This window comes from Scomber scombrus, chromosome 17, assembly GCF_963691925.1.
Source record: "Scomber scombrus chromosome 17, fScoSco1.1, whole genome shotgun sequence".
NCBI lineage: Eukaryota > Metazoa > Chordata > Actinopteri > Scombriformes > Scombridae > Scomber > Scomber scombrus.
Window position 1 is genome coordinate 14,554,984 of NC_084986.1, and position 20,612 is coordinate 14,575,595.

At 39.4% G+C, this 20,612-nt stretch overlaps 2 protein-coding genes across 3 annotated transcripts in view; both read left to right on the top strand.

The window, feature by feature from the left end:
- The window catches only part of LOC133998070 (protein c-Fos-like), a 16,590-nt gene extending 2,464 nt beyond the window's left edge, over positions 1-14,126 (top strand). The window contains exon 5 of the mRNA XM_062437813.1: positions 14,007-14,126. Within this exon, the coding sequence (XP_062293797.1) occupies positions 14,007-14,126 (120 nt within the window). The remainder of the gene's footprint in view (positions 1-14,006) is intronic.
- jdp2b (Jun dimerization protein 2b) lies at positions 9,805-20,426 on the top strand. 2 transcript variants are annotated; one of them, XM_062437642.1, is made up of 5 exons: positions 9,805-9,935; positions 10,932-10,984; positions 18,007-18,224; positions 18,794-18,898; positions 19,305-20,426. In XM_062437642.1, exons 3-5 carry the CDS (start codon positions 18,030-18,032, stop codon positions 19,494-19,496), a joined length of 492 nt encoding a protein of 163 aa, XP_062293626.1. In that variant the 5' UTR covers positions 9,805-9,935; positions 10,932-10,984; positions 18,007-18,029; the 3' UTR covers positions 19,497-20,426. The 2 variants fall into 2 exon arrangements, with proteins under 2 accessions (XP_062293626.1, XP_062293627.1); XM_062437643.1 differs by having other exon boundaries at positions 18,010-18,224.
- The last annotated feature ends 186 nt before the right edge of the window (positions 20,427-20,612 follow it).

Consider the following 20,612-nt stretch of genomic DNA (forward strand, 5'->3'; position numbering starts at 1 on the left):
ATGATCTCTCTCAAATAACCTTTTGTAGTGTGAGTTTTGGATGTTGTGTAGACGAAATGTTTTCTGTGGCTGTAACAGGGTTGACTTCTTCAATACTGCTGGTGCATTTCTCGGAGACTTGAGATTTCGTGCTGGTGTCAAAAATGCATGCAAATACAAAGTCATCTGTAATCCAAGAAGAGGTGGTATCTTGTGTTTTTAAAATAATCCCTAATGTGATGTGACGTTAGATCATGCTCAATAGCCTGCTGTGTGTGTGTATACTACTGTTGATTGTGATGTAACAAGTGAAAATAACAGGGTTACTCATGTGTAGCGTATAGGTGTAACATCTTGCTGTAAGGTGTCCCCTGACTTGACTTTTCCTTTTGAGTTTTTCCATGAAAAGATTGTGTCATGTATTTTATCAAGATGTATTTTATGACATAGTTTATTTTTTTACTTATCAAAAATGATCAGATGCAAAAACATATATATATATATAAAACGCTGGGAATAAAAAGAGACTATACCACACTGAAATTTCTTGCCATTTTTGTGATTCAGTCTGTTAATGTAAGAAAACAACCTCACCACAAGCTCCATTCAGTGTCTGTTTTGGAGCTCTTGAACTTATCGCATGATCTTCCTCAGCACATGCGGTTTGTCCAGTTGTAATGGAATTTTAAATGTTCTAATTTCCTCTTCTTTTTTCACTTAAGGAATGAAAATAAAAGTGTTGTTAAACTTGTCTTCTCATCTGCTGAGAGAGATTGTGTAATTGATTAAAAGCTCCAGAACAGTTACTAAATGGTCCTTGTAGTGAGATTGGTATTTAAGGTAAAGAATGAACTCTGAACATCAGCTTTTAATTCATGGAAATTATCAGAAAGTCCTAAAAATGTTTAAAAAAGGGGGAATCTCCCCCAACGTAAACTGGTGAATATCATGATTAAAAGATCCAGATCAGCTACTAAATGAACCATGAAGATAGATTGGTTTTGAAAGTCAAGAATTAACTCTGAATCTCAGTTTTTAAGTCAGTCTTAAACTGTCTTTAAACATGTTTGAAAATCTCCCTATAACTGCACAAACACCACAAACGTATGAAGATCATGATTGGAAGCTCTAAAACAGCCACTAAATGGACCCATAGTGATATTTGTTTTGAAGGTCAAGAATGAACTGTGATCCTCAGCTTTCAAGTTATGCAATCGATCAATAAGCCCTAAAAATGTCATGAAAAACGTAAAATTCCCCCCACCATAAAATGATGAAGATCATGCATTGACGCTCTAAAGCAGCGACAAAATGGATCTAGTTTCTCCTATACTGTTACCAAGGTCAAAAATCAACTTTGAACCTCAGAAGTATTCATAAAAAAACAACAAACAAACCTCCATGCAGATGCAGAGTGGCTATTTTTGGACTCGGGATTACATAAATCTCGATCATTGGGGCTGAATCGTGTTCAAAAACAGAAGCGAGTGAGTGTGGGAGCAGCAGAGACAGCGGGTTAATTATTCATTCACAGCTCCTTCTCCACTATTGTCACGGTCAATCCGACACCACAGCACCACGCTGTGTACTGCGCCTGACGTCAACACGCGATCGGCGCGTTCTGTCACTTCCCTTGACCATATATGGGTAACTGCGGCTGTTTTGTTTCTATGGCGACGGGGGGGCTGGGACCAAGAGTACATTACCGGAAAAAACCGAAGCAGGAGTGTTGCTGAGCGGAAACAGACGAAAACTTGAGTGCCTAATTTAATACAGCCGGACCCTTTCTCGGAATAGCTAATGGAGCATTTAACAACAATAACAACAACAACAACAACAACAACTTTTATTCATACAGCACTTTTAAGAATTACTATTCCAAGGCTGCAATAAAACATATTTCTACTCTATCTTTTAAATGTAACTAATTGTCCCTATGTACTCCATGTATTTTTTTTATTATTGATGTTGTTGTTGTAATTTTTATCATTAATTATTATATATTTATTTTTATTGTGTTTTTATTTTTGTGAGTGTTCTACCTCTGTGTGAAGCACTTTGATCAACTATGTTGTGTTTAAAGTACTATATAAATAAAATTGAAGTTGAATACTGGCAATAAACCAAAGAATAAAGTTTAAGTCCTTTTACTGGCGATAAGCCTATAATAAAGTTTATTGCCAGTTGAAGGACAGTGTGCGGGAATTCTCGCTTCTCTTGCCAATTAATGGACATTTCCTCCTACGCACTTGTCTGCAAGAAAGGTGAAGGTGTGCATGAGCCTTCACAGTCATGATATAAGGCTGCAATAAAGCCATAATGTTTTCACTTAACGTAACATTCCACATCATTCATTCAGAAATTCCAGACAGCCTGTTAAACGTGTTACAGCCCATGTCTCCATGTGTCTGGACAGTGCAGTATTTTCTATAATCAGTAGGTGGAGCTGCAGTGTGTGAGCAGTGGCGAGCATCAAACTGACCATATCCTCATTTTATCAAACCGTGCGTGTGCGTGATGTCTTTGTGCCTGGCTATATCATATTTTTAGACTGATGATGGATGGGCCTGTCAACTCCTCTGATGTCTTCTGACTCACATGCTGTCTATTCCACTTCTTCCATCAAACTCTGTGTGTGGGTCTAACAATGTGATGCTTCTCACCTCTATCACCTGTTTCACGGTTGTATAATATCACATAAGGAAAAGCTGAATAAACCGCTGCAAACATATAAGGAAAATTGGGGACGCCACCAGTAAAACATTTATACAACTATACTTATTTTTAATTTTTTATTACTAAACTTATTTGTATGTATTTTGGTGTCTTGATGTTTGTGAAGAAAACGTTTCTGCCTTGTTTTTGTTTATTAATTTTAAAATTAATAAAAATAAGTTTAAAAAAAAGAAAAAAGTAAAACATTTATACCCTAAATGTTTGGTTTGCAATAGAGATATACAGTAACTGTTACATCAATTATTTTTTTTTACATGCATTTTGTCAGTTGATGACAGGACCCACCATTTAACTTTTTACAGTTATTTAGCATGTTAAATATCTTCTGAAAGTGTAATTAGGCACTTAGAGATGTCCAGCAACATAACTAACCTGCTTGTTCCATCAGACTTGGTGTGGGTCAAACAATGTGATGCTTCTCACTTCCATAACCTGTTTCACAACCAAGTTGCTCACAACCAACCATCAGGCCACAACCTTATTGCATGAGATGAGGGAGGAGAGTTTGAATTTTAAAGTTGTTATTGAGGCTTTTGACTACTGTTGGAAAGAAGATCTTTCACTTATTAGCAAGTAGCAATGGAACAATGTGAAGTTACTTCATGCATTCAGATTCTCACTGAAGTAAAATCATCAGCAAAGTTTACATAAAAGTATCACAAGTAAAAGTACACATTATGTAGCATGATCCCTGGTAGTTTTATAAGAATATATATTATATTACTTGATTATTATTACAGATGCATTGATATATAAGAAGTGTTTTAATGTTATAAAGGGCCAAGAGGGAGCTAATTAAGAACCTTCCTTGGGGTGTTAAAACTATGATAATTACATCATATGCAATGTTGCAATGTTGTACCTAAAGTTATCAAATAAATGAATGGAGTAAATATTATTGAATTGTAGTTATGTAGAAAGTAGCATAAAATGGAAAAACACGTAAAAATAGACTACAAGTACCTCTTTAAGTTCAGCAGTTGAGTAAATGTATACTCCCACAGAGGTTACTCAAGAGTCAGACTGAGTGTATTTATGTGGCCATGTGGAAGAAGTATTCAAAAGTAAAAGTAGCAAAACAGTAATGTATAACTACTTTATAAAAAGTAAAAATCTTGCATTTGTAATTTTAAAAGCAGCAAAATGTAGACTATTTAATGTTAATGTTGGGTCATTATAATTCATGATATACTAGTATGTCAAAATTTTATTGTACTCTGCAAAGTAATTGTAAGAATAACTGTTAAATAAATGTTGCAGCGGAGTTGAAAATGAAATATTTAACTCTGCCATGTAGTGAGGGTAGAAATAGAAGTATGTGGATTTACAAGTAATTCAAATGTGTGCACACAGGCCACACACCCATGCTGCACCCACACAGGTGTTTTTAATTGTCTTGCCTGACTTGACCTCTTCTCAGGAATGTGTGGGCGACTGACATATCATTTGTTGACAACTTGTACCATAAAATTTTGTGACCTCGCATAACTCCTATCACAACTCTGCCCAACTTCAACCCGAGCAGCCATAATGACAGAAAACACCCCGATTACAACTTGATTAGTGGACTGTAATAGACTGTTTTCACAGAAGAGGTTCTGACTTATCATAGTAGGGTGTCACAAGTGTCACTGATAACATTAACGACGGCCGTGGTCTGTTTGCTCTTTAAGTGTCTGAGTAAATTATGACGGTGTGACCGTGAGTCAACGTGCATGATACCAGGACGCTGAAACCTAAGCCGCTGAGTGGAACTGAGCCATCGTTAATTTCTGTTATTTACACCTGTGCTTTTCCTGTTTGGACATGTCAAAATGTCTTCTGTGGAAAAAGGTCCGTTGGCATATGGGACTTGTTTGTAATTGATGTGACCGCACATCAGGTCAGTTATTAATGGTGATATGATAAGTTCCAAAATCAGTTCATATGCATTGATTAGACAGCTGTAAGCTTGTTAGTTGTTTCCATTTGGCCTCTATACACAAATAAAGACAGTATCTGTGGCCTATAAGTCTAGTCGTTTGAGTGTATTTATGTATATTTTCATATTGTGATTTGTAATTGACTCGACCCGGCTAGTTAATGAAAAACAAAACAGAGCAGGAGGTTGAATCATGGCCTCCCTGCTCACTATAGTAATGTTTCAGGACGAGATTACTCCCAACAACATCAGCCCCCTGTATGTCTCACATTGCTTTGTTACAGATCTCTTTCTTTCTATTATTTGTCGTGCACTCACTGTTTCCACCTCAGTTATCTCATCCTTATACACCTCCTGACCACTCAGTTTCTTGCTTGCTGTTATATTCCCAAGGAAGTACTATATTTACAGGGATAAATCAATGTCATACGGGTTTGGGAGGACTGGGTCACCTGTCATGAGTAATGCTATGAGAGAGCAAACTTGCACCATGCGCCAAAGATGGTATTGATGTATACGTAAGCTGAGACTGTCCAGTTCCAACTGGAGATGGTACATTTGGAGTATGAAGAAACAAAATGCGATGATTTGGTGCTTGACTCACTTGTTTGATCATGCTATTAAACTTGCATTGGCGTGTGTAAAACTGCAAAGATTTGGTAAAGAATGTACTTTATACAAACTCTGATACTTTATATGAGACTGTGGATGAACATCAAATGGTGAATCATGTCTAACAACATTATTACAGTAGCACTGGGAGCTCAGTTGAGGCACTGATTGTATAGATCAGTGGTTCTCAAAGTGGGGCCCCCAGAGTCCTTGAGGGATTTCAAGGGGATCCCCAGCAACAAGGGGAATTATTTATTTTCACTCTTATTCCATCTATAAGTAACACAATGACAGAATGTATGACTATGTTATGGGTTGCATACAACATTTTAAAGCGAAAATCTTATCAGATGGGAGTCCGTGGTCTAATTTGTATTAGTTTAGGGGTCCTTGACGTGAAAAAGTTTGAGAGCCACTGGTGAATATCATGTGCAATTACCATTTTAATATTTTGGTGTGAATGCATGTATAAATTCCAACTTGATGATTCCAACGAGATGTTGACGTACGCCGAATATACGATGACAAAACGAGATTTCCATTCCCCCCTGTTAGTAAATGGGAAATATCACTCTGTGGCAATACAAAATTTCCAAATTCAATTCCCAAAATGGCAAAATGCAGGACATCTGCCATATAGTTTTAAATAACCTGACTGAAAATGTGCATCCTCTACTCATTACTAGACATACACTGACGTGGTCTACAACCGTCTGAGATTATTTTGAAAGAGGAAAAAAAGGAAGGAAGGCAGGATTAAATGCACTGGTGGTAAAAATAAAATTTGTCTATAGTGTCTGCAGTGTGATGGATGATGAGTCAGGATAGTGTCTGGAGGTGTCTGGCTCTCAGGGTATTTCCCAGTGATAAGATGTTGGATAATATAATGACAATTTTGATATTATAACCCACTGCTTTCAATCACATGCAGATAAGGTTGAGTCTATGAGGGAAATAAGAAAATATGACTGGCTTATTTACATCTTAACAAGCCACCAGAAATGCCAGAAATGCACCATGCGTAGAGGTTCATTGGAATTTAATTATTACAAAAATGTCTGTATAAAGAGACAGAAAACATAGTGCTTGTCTGACTTCTGACGCCCACACAGCAAGAACTCTGCATAAGTTTGGCAAAGCTGCAAAACCACAAACTGCACTCGCTCTCCATTCATCATTTGGGCAGCTGCTGGAAAGTGCACCCAGGATTATTTTTAATGCTGAGACTTACTGGAGCGTTTGCGCAGAAAGAGATAAAGATTGTGATACATATTTATAAGATATGATGCTGTAATTTCAATTACAAGCTGTAAACACTGTCAATTTCACATCCTGAAACATAACAAGCTGTCACCCTAAAGGCAATTAAAAAAAACCCAACAGATCTTTTTTGTTAACTTTTTGTCGAACAAATTAACATGCTCTGCATACTTGGCCGGCATTTCCAGACTGGTGTATTTCTACACAGTGTCACTATCATGGCTTATGATTCTTGGCAGGGACAATTCCCCTCTTAAAGGCTTAAAGTGCCAAATAAGCCATGTGTGTTCATGTAGTGAGTGACATGTCTGGCTGCGTTCCTGCAGAAGAATTCAGCCCAAAGTTCACATCTGCAACGGGAGAATCTGTGTCTTGTCTTTACTACTGTACAGACGTCCAAGACCCTCCTGTTTTATGAAATCTTTGTTTGTTGGTTCACTTCTGCTTTAACCCCAAATACCCTGCACCCCCCATCCAGCCCCCACCTCCTAAAATTTGTCATCTATGTTAAGAGCGACAGTGACGCATAGTCCCCCCATCCAACCTCCCCTCAGATGCAAGACATAAATCACAGCAGAACCAAATTAGAATCTAAAAAAAGGAACAGAGTGGGGTATTTTGGTGAGCCTCTAATAACTCAGCTGCTTGTTCTAGGTGGAACAGTTGAGATGGCATCATGAGGAACCCGACTGAGACCCGAATAATGATTGTAAAATGTATTTAATATATTTAAAAGGTGGTTCACAGGATGAGTTGTTCCTTATGAAAATATTTAAACCACATATTTAGTATCTAACATTTAGATAATCAGGAAATTAAATGATGCATTCTAGTAATGCACGAGTAATGCTTTTGAAAAAGAGAACAAAAAGGGGTTGTTTGTATTCTGTGCTTTGAATACACGTTTTAGTGGTATGTAGTTACGATTACCCACACTAGAGGGAAGCAGCAGGAAGAGGCATTCAGGTTAAGTTTCCTTTTTTTCCCTGGAATTTTCTGGAACCTTTAACAGAAACACTTATGATTTTATGGTTGCATTATGTTTCCTTAAACAATATTGGATTATGAATTAAATGACATATTAATGAAGGAGACTTTAAAGAAAATAAAACCAGGCATTCACAGCAGCTAAAGCCACATGTGCAAATGCCCTGCAAGATTTACGGCATTGCTCTGGCATCACATCACTGTCTATGAATTTGTGTTGAGGAAAGCAATACTGGTTGTCTATTACAGGCTCATAAATGTGTGTAATTTGCTGCATGTAGAGTGAATCTCTAAATCTATGAATGAAAGCATGTTTTTTTTCAGTTATACACTTTTTGTTTTTCAAGAATAACAAAACGTACACTCTGTTTTACTCATTGAAAGGTAGAACTAGAAGAAAATTAAACAGGAAGTGGTGACTCTTGTCTTTATTGGGCAATAATAACTTATCAAAAGTCCCCACTAACACATTTAGACATTAAATGTTTGATTTGCAATATAGCTAAAGTTAAATTAGTTGTCACTTGCACTCAGCAATAGGTTTAGTTGTATTTCAGTTTTCAGTATATTCAGTTGATGACAGGACCCACTATTAATGCCTCACTTATTTTAATGACTCTCAGGGTTTTTAAATTTTTTTTTTTAATAGTCATTTAATATGGTAAATATCTTCTGAAAGTGTAATTAGATACGTAGATATGTCCTCATCCTTGGGGTGCTCTATGATTTAAATGTAACTTAACTATGAAATAAATAGCAAATAATAACATGCTGCAGAGTGAATTGACCCCCTGTGATGAAACATATCATCCAGAAGTCCAAATAATACTAAATCAATAACTCAAAAATAACAATAAGTCTGAATAATTTCTGATTGTTTGTCTATTAATTCAATTAATTAATCATAGAAGACCAAAGAAACTGGAAAATATTCTCATTTAAGAAGCTGGAATCAGATAAGTTTGGATTTTTTTCTTAAAAAATGACTGAAAACTGATTAATTGATTAAAATAATAAAAATAGTTTGATCAATTATCAAGTATCAAGTTGTTGTTATAGAATTTTGGATTTTCTTTCATTAAAAAAAATCACCCCAATGATTAAGTAATTATCACAATAATAACAAATATTAACTTTCTGTTGCTCAGCATATCGTCTCAGCTCTAAGTTTTTATCTCTGCAGTCTTTCTGATTATCTGATAATATAGAGCGATTATGAGGTTACAGACGTAATCAGTGTTATCATTGTTCTTGTAGTGTCAGGTATGTCTGTCAGTTTGTTTGTTTTGTCTGAAAGTGAATTGGCAAGGAAGTAGATAACCATAGAGGAAGGAAAAAAATGTTTCCTTCCTGGCTGAGTTGCATTTTACTATAGGCTATGAAATTAAACCTTAAATATGTATTTCAAAATAAAATAAATTACATTACATTGGACTGATATAGACTATAATCACCATTACCATCTATCAGATCATAAAACCCCTGCAGCTAAAAAGAGATTATGTGAGTTTATGCCCATAGCTTTGTACTTATTGAGTAATGTATGGCAGTGGTTCCCACCCTTTTTGACCTGTGACCCCTTAAAACAAAGCAAAGTCTACCTGTGACCCTGTATCACATGTTGCATTGTCTACCAGTTAAGTTATCAATTATTGTCTTGATTCATTGGTTAATCGTCTCATCCATAAAATGTCAGAAAATAATAATTTTTTAAAAATCTGTTAAAGTTAGTCAAAGATTACATCCTCAGATATCTGGTTTTGACTAACAGTCCAAAACCCAAAGTTTATTGTCATGTTCGTCAAAGAAAAGCCATGAATCTTTCCATTAAATAAACTAAAACTATCTTTTTTTATTTTTACATTTTTTGCAAAAAAAAGAGGTTAAAACAATCATTCGATCATCAAAATAGGTGCTGATTAATCTTGTTGATTGACTTATCTATTAATCAACTAACCTTGCAGCTGTAGATTTAGTTTTATTTGAATAACACGCAGACATCCACAAGAAACAAAGCAACAACTAGAAGAAAGCTTGGGGGGGGAAATCACAATGTTTTGTCCAAAACATGTTTGTATTTTCCTGTCTCCTATCATCTCACGACCTCTTTGATTAATCTAGCGACCCATGTATTGGAAAGCACTGCCTGTAAGTGTCCCTCAGCTGAAACTTTCCTCCCTCTGCTCTGCTGTGTGTATGTTTTTTGGTTGCTAGGGGTGGAGCAAACAAACCCTGTGTGTCTGCCCTCAGCCCTCCTCTTACATTATTTTCATCCATGCTTACGTCTGGGACAGCAGTTCCGCATTCCTCCGCTCTCTCAGACCTGATCAGTACTTAAACGGGCTGATGCAACGACTTCACATAGTCCCCAAACCTACATCCGACTCCTGATCGCCTGCACCGACACACTGTTATCTGCAGATTTTTGGACGCACAACAGGTTAGTGTGCGAAGACTTATATGGTTGCTATGGTTTTTATGCTTTCTTTGTTTTGGACATATTTGCACTTTTTCACACCACGTTGTAGACGCAAAAATACACTGAATTTTATTTAGTTATATGAGTTTTTAAGCGATATTCCTGATCGCTGTTCTGGATTAATGCTGTAAAAAAAAAAAAAAAAAAGTCAGACGTTTTTTAGTTTTTAAAGTTTTCCGTCAGCTAACTGAGCCGTTGCCACGACTGTTAAATACGTTGTCGTAACTTAGCAACCGTCGCTTTAAACTGCTCGTAATTTACAGTCATTAAAGCTAAATTACACCTCAGTCTGTGTCCGACTGACGGTACTTTCATGTCGGTAGTCCCTGTTTCAGTGTTGCTAAACAGAAGAAGTGTCGGTTAGCCCGCTAGTGGAGACAGTTATGTAACGCTATACACGCTGCGCATTGTGGGGTTTCACTGTAACTGCGAGCTAAGCTAACTCAAAGTCTGCTGCACCAAACTACACGATGCAAAGAAACGTGAAGTCAGCTGTAGCTTTGCTGTGCAGTCATGTCACCTGTCTACAGTACCGTAACACCACAATCAGTCAGTTTATTTATCAATTAATTAATTTAGATAGATAGATGGATAGTGCAGCTATCCCATAAATGACAAAAAACACACTTAGCTTACAAACACATATTTACATGCATATAAATTAAATGCAAACTGCTTGCAAATTAAAGAAATCCACTTTATTATTTATTACATTATTATTGCAACTCCTTCATTGAAAGTCTGCATGTTGCATGCTACCACTACACCAGTACTGTACATGAAGTTACAAAACTAGATTTGCATATCAGATAAAATGGCTTTCCTCTTAAAAACAAGCACAAATTGACTTCAATAGAATAACAAATTACCACATTAGTTGTTGGCGGTTTCATCTCATGTAACAATGCTAAGACTTTTACCACTAATACCCATAAATCTCATTCTGCTTGTCTGCAGCGTCCAAACACAGTTGCATCATTGACAGAAGACGACTGACAGGTTTTCTCTGAGTAAGTATCATTTTAAAAGAGTTTTAGATTTTAATTAATCGGGTATGATTTATGGGTATCCTGTCACCTTCTGCCACACTAAATAAATCCAATCTTGGCATAGCTAGTTCACCTTTAAACATAAGTGATGCAAATGAAGTGTGAAGTTTACTCGGCAGCAGGTGAGTGCAGCCAAGGATTTAAATAGGCTTGTGTTTGTAGTCTTTGCTTTGGCTCATCATAGTACTCTGTGTGCACTGTATGTTGCCCTGCACTGGATAAGAGAATGATTTATGTGTGTTAAGGCTGCACAAGGGAATTTGCATATTACCTAATAAACAGACTCTGATATTACGCTTCCTGGTCAGCACAGCAGCGTAATGTTCTGAGCAACCGGTAAAAATCCCCTTCTTCTCTGTGTCTTTGCTGTGGGACAGTAACTCTATCTAGGCCAGAGGTAATTTCAGCTATCTGCCCTGGTTGGCCTGAAGGTTAAAGGCCAGTCATGGAATGGGAAATATGGTGGCAAGGGTTAGATCATGTGTGTGACTGGCAAGTTCATAGGTTCAGTGTTTTCCTACGTAATGAGTGTGCTGTTTGCTCGTACAACTACATGCCATGCAGGGGAAAAATATCTGTGTGCTCTTGATGTATGTGTTTCCTTTTTGTCTGTATTTATGTTTGTGTGCGTCTAAGTGAGCAAGTGTGTGTTGCAGAGGGTTTAAATGCCCCAGCGCCTGCCCGGGCACATCCGTAGGATGGTTTCCGCATAAATGGAACGCTGCAGTGGATTAATGGGGAAGGGCTGACGAGCCGACAAGCAGCGCAGGGCCGACAGGGCTGAGAGGCTGGACGTGGGCGCACAGGGTTTATTTTAAGTAGAAATGCCTTCCAGTGCGTCTCTGGAGAGCAGGAATTGCCAAGCAGCACCTCAGTGCGCTGAATAGACAGCAGACGCATTGCAGGCGAGCGAGCCAACTATGCAACAGCTAGGCTCAATCATACTAATACTAATGCTGGGCCAGCAGCTATTCACTGCTGTGGGTATCACATTATCAGTATCACATTGTAGTCCTCATAAGCCTTTCCACATGGTTTGTAAAAACAGTGTGTAAAGACAGCCCAGACATACACTGTGGAGGAAAACACCCACATGTCCAAAAGTGTAACTGAGAGAACAGACATTAAAGCCAGTGTGTGTGTTTGCTTTTTTAAGAGAACAGCTTTTTATTAATGGTCTTTTCAAAGTTATGATTTTCAGATTTCCTGAAATTCTGTAGAAATTAAAGCCAGTTTTCTCTGTTTGCACAAAAAGCAGTCTTGTCCCCAAATGTCAGCCTAAACATGGGCTCAGCCTCTTAAAGCAACAAAAGCATTGAACACATTGTGCAGTGCAGACATGGGGGGGTTGTTTAACCAGAGCAAGCGCTTGCTTGACGTGGGGCAGATGAGGAAATATCAGAGGACAAAGTATGAAACAGCATTAAAGTGACAACCACATGTTACATAATCATGGTGATTGCTTCAACAGGCTGCATTAAATCTAATTTCTGGACTTGGTTTGCCAATATCTTATCGTCAGGGATTGCACAAAACCCACCCTGGATTTATCATCTACGTGAACTCCATACGTTTGAAATGGCTTTTGTGAGCACTTCATAGTTTGATTCATTTAATCCATGTCTGAGCCAAGCCAAAGCTGTGCCATGCAAAGTCTAATCCTGACTTACAATGTGGAGGAAAATAGTAATGTTACTGTATAATAATTCAACCAGGACCACCCAGATGCAGAATATAGATGTGCGACTGTTTGAATGGCATGAAGGCCAAGCAGGAATCCAGCCAAGCATCACATAGTAATGTTTGAGTGAAGGCGGCTTTGTGCTTATCTGCAGGTGCTTTGTGTTTGGCTTTGTCTAAAAAAAAAGTTCATTCTTGAGCTGAAGTCTAGAATAAACGCGATAGTTGAACTTCTCCTCTGCTGCCTTGTGTAATATCCTTGTGAACAAAAGATAACCTCTGGATGCACTGTGCTCCAGCCTGCTCACTGTGGAGACATCCAGCAGTAATTGTGAGGGGGGGGGAATTAAGCTTGCTTATTACTGCCACAGTTTAGGGTCTCATCATCATTGACAATCTTGTATGATTACCTTGAATTGCTTTGGGAAGGTTTAGTCATCTTCACCAGAGGAATTTTTAAAGGTTCCCTCTATCTGTGGCAGCGAGCGGCCAAACGAGAAATGAAAGCTGAAATGAAATGAGATCCTGTTTTCTGTTGTGATAATCACTTCAACTCCCACACACGATCACCAGCACCTCGAGTTTAATGACCAGAAATGACCACAGCGTGATCAGAACAACAGCCATTACTATTATTATTATTTTTATTATTAAGGCGTCATAACGAAAATATAATGAGGGTTTTGGAGGAATGTTGATACTGTATATTTGGACTGTCCTGTCCTCGAGGACACATGGTGCCAAATTCCCTGGTTTCCTCAGAGGATTGCGAAAGGCTGTAACTCAACACATAGCCTGACTGAGTGCAGACGGTAATGATGATCGCTGAGACCTTGGCCAAAGATTGAAAGAGCGTGCCTTGGCCACAGCCTCTGTACTCATTGTTCATTCTCTGCGTTTGCGTGGAGTTCGAGCCATTGAAGCTGTTTTGCGAGAGTTTTGCAAGACACTGGCGTGTGGGCCACGCGTCGCATTATTAGTCCAAATTTAGAGTTAAAGTACCCTGACCAGAAAAAAAAAACATCTTGAAAAGTGAGCGTATCTTAACCGTAGTGCTGCAATCTGATGATTTTTAAACATGAGTAATCTGGAAGTGTAACAATGCAGCTTTTGTCTCAAAGGCAAATATAAATTAGCCAGAAAATAATGACTCCTCCTTCAGTCACCAAAATGACTGTGCTGGTAGAGTTTAGCCTCATATTTTAGAAAGCAACAGCATATGAAGGTAATGAGTGGCCTTTGAAAACCCCCTGTAACCCCTCCCAACAACCACCACCAAGTCTCTCCTTAACCATCTCTATAGGGGACGAGGATAATAGGGCCTCCAGCCGTGCTGCTGGCTATTGGTAAGTGGCTGAATTCCTCAGCATTGCTAATTGCTCTCAGGAATGACTCAGGAAATGGACACATTTGGCTGAGCTGAAGACAGAGCACATACATACATACACACATGGCACGCTACCTGCACGTTCACATATAGGAACCCTCACATGCAAACTTTGACACACTCTCTTCACACACACCTCCAGCTAGACCACGACTCACATGCAGCCAGATTGGTTTTGGGCCAGAGCCAGCAGCGGTCCTATATTTCATAACTAATACATGACATTTCCGCTCCCCGCCCTTGGCTTCAGTCCGTCTCCTCTCAGTTAGCCCTGAGAGGCGGCGGTGCCCACTCTGCCGCCGGGCTGTGTAGTTGTCTTTGTTTGAGGCCGGTGTGGTCCTAAAAGCTGTGGCACTGGCTTTTCTGCTCGACTGCAAAAGCACAGTAACGGCGTTGCATCATCAAACGCTGGCCACTAATCCTTGGCTGCAGGCTGCTGCTGCTGCTGAAAGAAAAAAAGAAAAAAAGGAGAGAAAAATACCCCTCCTTTTGAAAAATGTAAAATCAGTTTGACTCATGCTTTTGGGGTATAATTGTGCGCTGCATCCGCAAAGTTTCCCCCGTGTTGTACAGATGAGACTTCTTTAAGGTTTCATGTCTCGAGGCTTGACTGGGTGTTGATGAGTTTGCAAGGGGGATTTTCAGACACTTGTGTGGCAGGTTGAAAGTGGCGGAACAAATTAAACATAAAGAAAAAAAAAATTATACTCAATGTAAAAGTCACATTAAATTAAAAAGCCAGACACCTCAGGAGTCTGGTATGTGTCTTACTTTACAACAGCGCTATAAAAAAATGCTGGACTTGTGCATAACTCACTATTACAGTATGTCTCATAATTGAGAGGCATCTTGCTTCATACATTTCACCTTTGTATTGGCGCCTGCTGGCAAAACCCCTGTGGGTTTGTTTTAATTTGAGTGATCTGATGTCATGCAGACAAATCTGAGGTTTATGTATGCTTATATACTGAAAGTGTGTGTGCGTGTGTGTGTGTGTGTGGTAAGAGGTGGCCTCAACTGCATGTTTCAACAAGCCATAGTGAGGAATGGGGGCTTTCCTTGCAATATGTCTGACTGAGCACACATGCAGTGCAGCGGGTTGCGTGAGCACCAGTCCAACAGACATAAAATAAGATTAGTCCTGAATTGACTTGAATTTTCAGTGTCAGTTTACATTGAAATATCATGTTTGCCCAGGTCGGAGCCTGATCCATCTGAGTCTGTAAACCCTGTCCTGAGTGTCTGGCCAACTTGGACGCCGGATTCCATTTTTTGCTCTGACTTGATTTGCTCAGTCATTCCTAACGGGCTGTTCAGTTCCTGTGGCTGTTCTCTTGACACAGGGTTTACATCGGATTGCATGATCTTGAATCACATGTCAGGACGACGTACTTGTGTTTGACTTGTTAAACAGTTAAAGTTACAAACGTGTGCCTGAGACAAGACGCAAACTGTAGACGTGACATTTAAGGCGGCGCTGTCGTGAAAAATCACAAACGTGATGATTGTTTTTCGTGAGTTCACCGAGGTCTCCATCGAACACTTTAACAGCGTTTATGATTCTGTCCCTTCAGTCCAATGATTCATACCGTTGTCTGGCCTTTTTCTTTTTAACATCCTCCCTCTCTCATTCAGCCCTGGATTAGCTGCCATATGGTTTGCCTTGTTTCTTACACAGTCTCTCTGCAGAATGAGAAGGCCTTGGCACCCTCCATTCCTCACTCCTCTCCTGGGAGTTTCAGAGAAAGAGGGAATTTTGTCTGAGAGAGATTTTTACCAGGGCTGTCTTGTTCTTTTCCTCTCCAGCAAAAACAACAGGCTGCTGCCAAGTGCAGTGTAAATGGGAGTATACATACAGTGAGAGAGAAAGAGAGAGAGAGGGAGCGGGGGGAGGGCAGGGGAAACGAAAGGAAAGGGAGGGAGGGGGCAGCAGTGAGGAATTAAATAATAAAATGCCTCATTGGACACTGGCTCCACACACCAACTTGTCCTTGGAGCGAATAAATCGTGCAGACTGAAGGTGGTGGTGAACAGGTCAAGAGTTGTGTGAATGGGAAGGTTTCTGAGCGTGGATGCTTTTTTAAAATTTTTATCTTCCATTTTATCTTTAATATCTTATGATGGGTAGTTAGTACAGGAAGTTTAGATGTTACATGCAAATGAAGATGGTTAACGCCGTCGAAATTTGAATCAAACAAATACGTTCAATCAGGTTTATCTCCAAGCCTGCATCAATTATCAGAGGAACAACAGAACTATACTTCAGCGCTCGATTTCCTCTTTCCGAAAGTGACCTGATTTGGTTTTTGCCACGCTCGACAGTAAACTTGAGTCCAACTGTAAAAACACTTTAAAGACCAGCCCATGAGCAGGGTGGAGTGCATTAGAATAGAGTTACATAACGCTGCTTTTTTCATTACCTCCTCTATGGCTTTTGTAATAGAGTCTTTCAGCCCTGTGCAAAAAAAAAAAAAAAAAAAAAAGGAGTAGTAAAAGAAATAAAAACTTAATATAACTTACAATGCAGTCGGCCTGTCAGCTAGTTACCCACCAGCAAAGTCAGCTGTTTTTTCGCAGCACCTCACAATACATGTCTTTGTTGGTTCCATATGAGAGGGGCTTTGTTCGGTCTGTGCCCAACCTGTGGAGGTTCAGCTCCGGCCGAGAGCTCGTGTAGAAGTCACACTGATATGTCATCAATCTTTTTTTTCTTTTTAAACTCCCCGTAGCTTTCGGGTTTGTCGTGTAATCTTATCCGCCGTCTTGTCAGCATAAGTTATTGAAGTTGTTCAGTTGTATCACTCATACAGAGGTGTTTGTTAAAAACAGATTTTAACCATCTACCTATTCTGTTTCTATTCAGTAAAACATGTCGTCAGCAGAAAATTGTGCACATTTACTCACTGAATTTATCATTTTGGAAAGAAAGTGTTTCTTTTATATACATATTTGACAGTCGGAGTGAAACAATTTCTTGTTAGACTTTTCTAAAAGTCTTCCTGTGCCTCTCCCTCAGAGATTGCAGGGATGGGCCTTTGTAGAGTCGGCTCGTATTTCTCTGTTCCCATCTGTAACATTTGTTTTTTATTTGGCCATCAGAAGTTTTCCAACTCTTGGTCTTACAGTAATTAGAGAGACGTCTTAATTCTCCAGCCACTTCCTTTAGGCCTGCACAAGTTCTCCTTTTTCTCCTCTCTGTCCCTCATTCCTCCGTGATTACATTAAAAAAAAAAGTGCTGCGGTCAAACCCTCTAAACTACCCAAAATTGTTGAAAGAGGGTGGCGGTGGAATGTGTGTGTGTGTGTGTGTGTGTGTGTGTGTGTGTGCGTGCTACCCGCTCTGTTTTGACACAAATGCTTCTGATATCCCCTGAATCCTCATTACGAAAACCCAAAATGAACGTTGGAGATGAAAACCACTGTGAATTATCAGAAGCATGAGTGTAGGAGATGGCCCTCGGTTTATTTGATCGCGGCATCCCATCGCATGTGAAGCTACAGAGATGAGTGTGTAGCTGCTGACAGCGTGAAGTTTGTTTTTTCACCGGCTGCTGACTAAGAAGATAACACAGCTGTCAAAGCTGTCAACGTTTGAATGCATTCTTGGAAACAGCAACCTGTATTTAGCAAGATGGTTGATGACAAGGACAGAAAATATTAAATTGATCTTTTTGTGGAAAGAATGCCATCACTATAAGATCAATAGAGATGAACAGTCAGATGGATGTAATATGATAATGGATGAAGGGTAGAAATGCATGACTCATGTTATGACTTGAGAGTAGACGAATGAGAAAATAATCTGCAGTACAGAACCCAGCCTCCACCCAGAATGAAAGAATCCACTCAAAGTGATTAAGTTCAACTGTGAGTAACCTCTCCTCTCTCTCTCTCCCTTTTTCTTCTCTCCTCACAGCAGCGGTGGTGGCCGTGTCGGACATGATGCCGGGACAAATACCTGACCCTGCACTGGCAGCTGGCTCCCTGCCCAGCCTGGGCCCGCTGGCGGGCATCTCGGCCACCACACTCACCGATCAGCTGAAGCTGGCGGACTTCCGTCAGCTGGGCACCATGCTCTCCCCACTGCATTTCCTGGGAAGGCTGGGGAAGAGGCCGCTAGCAATCAAGACAGAGGTGAGGAGGATATAGGACAGAAGCAGGGTGTATGACAGATATATATCAAGTCAGACAGTAGGAACAAGAAGCAGGTTTTCAAAGCCCCCTATCAGTCTGTGTGGCGTTCTGGTGCCAGTTGAATAGAAACAAGCGCCGGCTTAAAAAGGTTTAAATGTCCTGACAGCAGGTCTAAAAAATTAATTGACCAGATCAGAAAAGTTGAATTTAAAAATGTTGTGGGTGCAGCGCTCTGAGCTCATTATGAGACCTTATAGTTTTAAAAGATTTAAAGGATTAAACTAATTTAATCCACATAAGTAACTCAATCTAATTAAAAAGCACACGTTTAAAGTACATGTGTATAAAGGGGGTGCTATTAAAAAACTGTTGAGTGAACTTACAAGACACCACATTGCATTTTGATTTGTAATTATAAATGTAGCCCCCTCTAGTTCTCGATACAAAAATTATTAAGAAGTGATCACTACTTTTTTGGTTTTAAGTTTATGTATTCATAAAGTAATTGTCTGATTCTTTTGCACACCTGTTTTTCATACTAACAACACTTAATAATATTTTGTGTGCAGATGGACGAGGATGAAGAAAGGAGGAAACGAAGAAGAGAGAAAAACAAGGTAGCAGCAGCACGATGCCGAAACAAAAAGAAGGAACGGACTGACTTCCTTCAAAGGGTGAGTTCATGACACAGCACTGCACACTGACCAGCAGAAACAGAGCAGTAATGGGCGGTAGCCAAGAAAATGCTGACTTCAGTTAACATGAACAGCTAGTTCGCATTTAAGCCTTTCAAGTGAGATTGCACAGCTTATTTATAACTTAACACACTGTATGAAAAGTTAAAATAAGCAATACAACAAAAACACTGTCAAAATTATTATTATTAAAACTGAATATTAGTATATGGTGGATTAGGAGTATGTAGAGGAACATTAACATACTGTTCTTCTCATTTAATGTCTCTGTTATTGGTCTTAGTTCATTTTTAGAGGAAGTAAAAACTAACTCACGAGTATAAAATCATTGCCTTGAAGTACTCAAGTGCCCAACAGTATGTTAAAATTCAACATATCTGTCCAGGAATCGGAGCGTCTGGAGATGGTGAACTCGGAGTTGAAGGCACAGATCGAGGAGCTCCGAATGGAGAGGCAGCAGCTAATGGTGATGCTAAACCTCCACCGGCCCACCTGCATCGTGAGGACCGACAGCGTCAAAACACCTGAGAGCGAGGCCAACCCCCTCCTGGAGCAGCTGTCCGCTGAAACCAAGTGAAAACCAGGACACAAGGGGCGTGGAGTCCCCTGAAGCCCAAACTAGCACCAGCATGGCAGCCATTTACATGAAAACATTACTGGCAATACATTTCTAAGTAAGCACTTGAGATCCAAGCTGGAGACTTTTGGAGAGTCTGCCCAATGACCTGCGGTTGTAGGTCTTCCTCAGTACTGCTACATGAGCTGGCTCTGTCCATTGGAAGACTGGAAATCCCCAGTTTCATCTCCGCATTAAGTGTTGTTGTTGACACCCACTGTGCCTCGTTGTTACTTCAACCATCTCTACATAAAAGGGACCAATGGCAGCAGTAGAGTATGACTGGAAACAACGCTGAGGAAACACACTAATATGAATATGGTGCTCTGTTACAAAAGCCCTGAGTAGCTTGTGTGGCATTGTTTCAATGCAGAGGCCCACAAAGGCTTAGTGTTCTGCAGTTTTCCTTTGTATGCTAGCCGAATTATACAGGTGTAGAGTTTTTAGGATACAATACTCAGTACAAGTACACCAGACGGAGTAAAGGTTTTTTGTTTTCGTTTTTTTTGTAATAATGATGATTTCTATACCCTGCCTCGACGATGGCAGTTACCGGTTGATCCGATTTGTGGTGACGCTGGCGTCATGAAAAGCACATATACACAAAATGTTTACACCCTTGTTTTTTGGACTTTTTGTCTGTCCATTATTGTACTTGTTTTATACTGCTTTGTATACATAAACATATATGAAATGCTTATTAATCACTTGATGTGATTTTTGTCTTTTCAATCTTTACAGTCTGTCTCTTGTCATGTTGCGCTGTCAAACAGCTGTGAAAACAAGCAGATTTCTCTTCAGCTGAGCAGTATTTCGATGTCTGTTCTGGACCTGTATCTGCTATGTATGACTCTGTTACCCTGAATAGATTAAAATTTATTTTCTAACTACAAGTAACAACAAGTATTGTTTTCTTTTCTTTTCCTACAACAAACGTGTAATATTTCGCATCTGGCTGGGCTTTGGCTATTGAAATTAATCTGGTCTTTGTTCCTCCTAGTCATGACACCAGAAGTATCAAGTGACAAAAGTTGTGCAATCACGCCTTTTATAGCCGAGGGAAAGTGCCAAAATCTG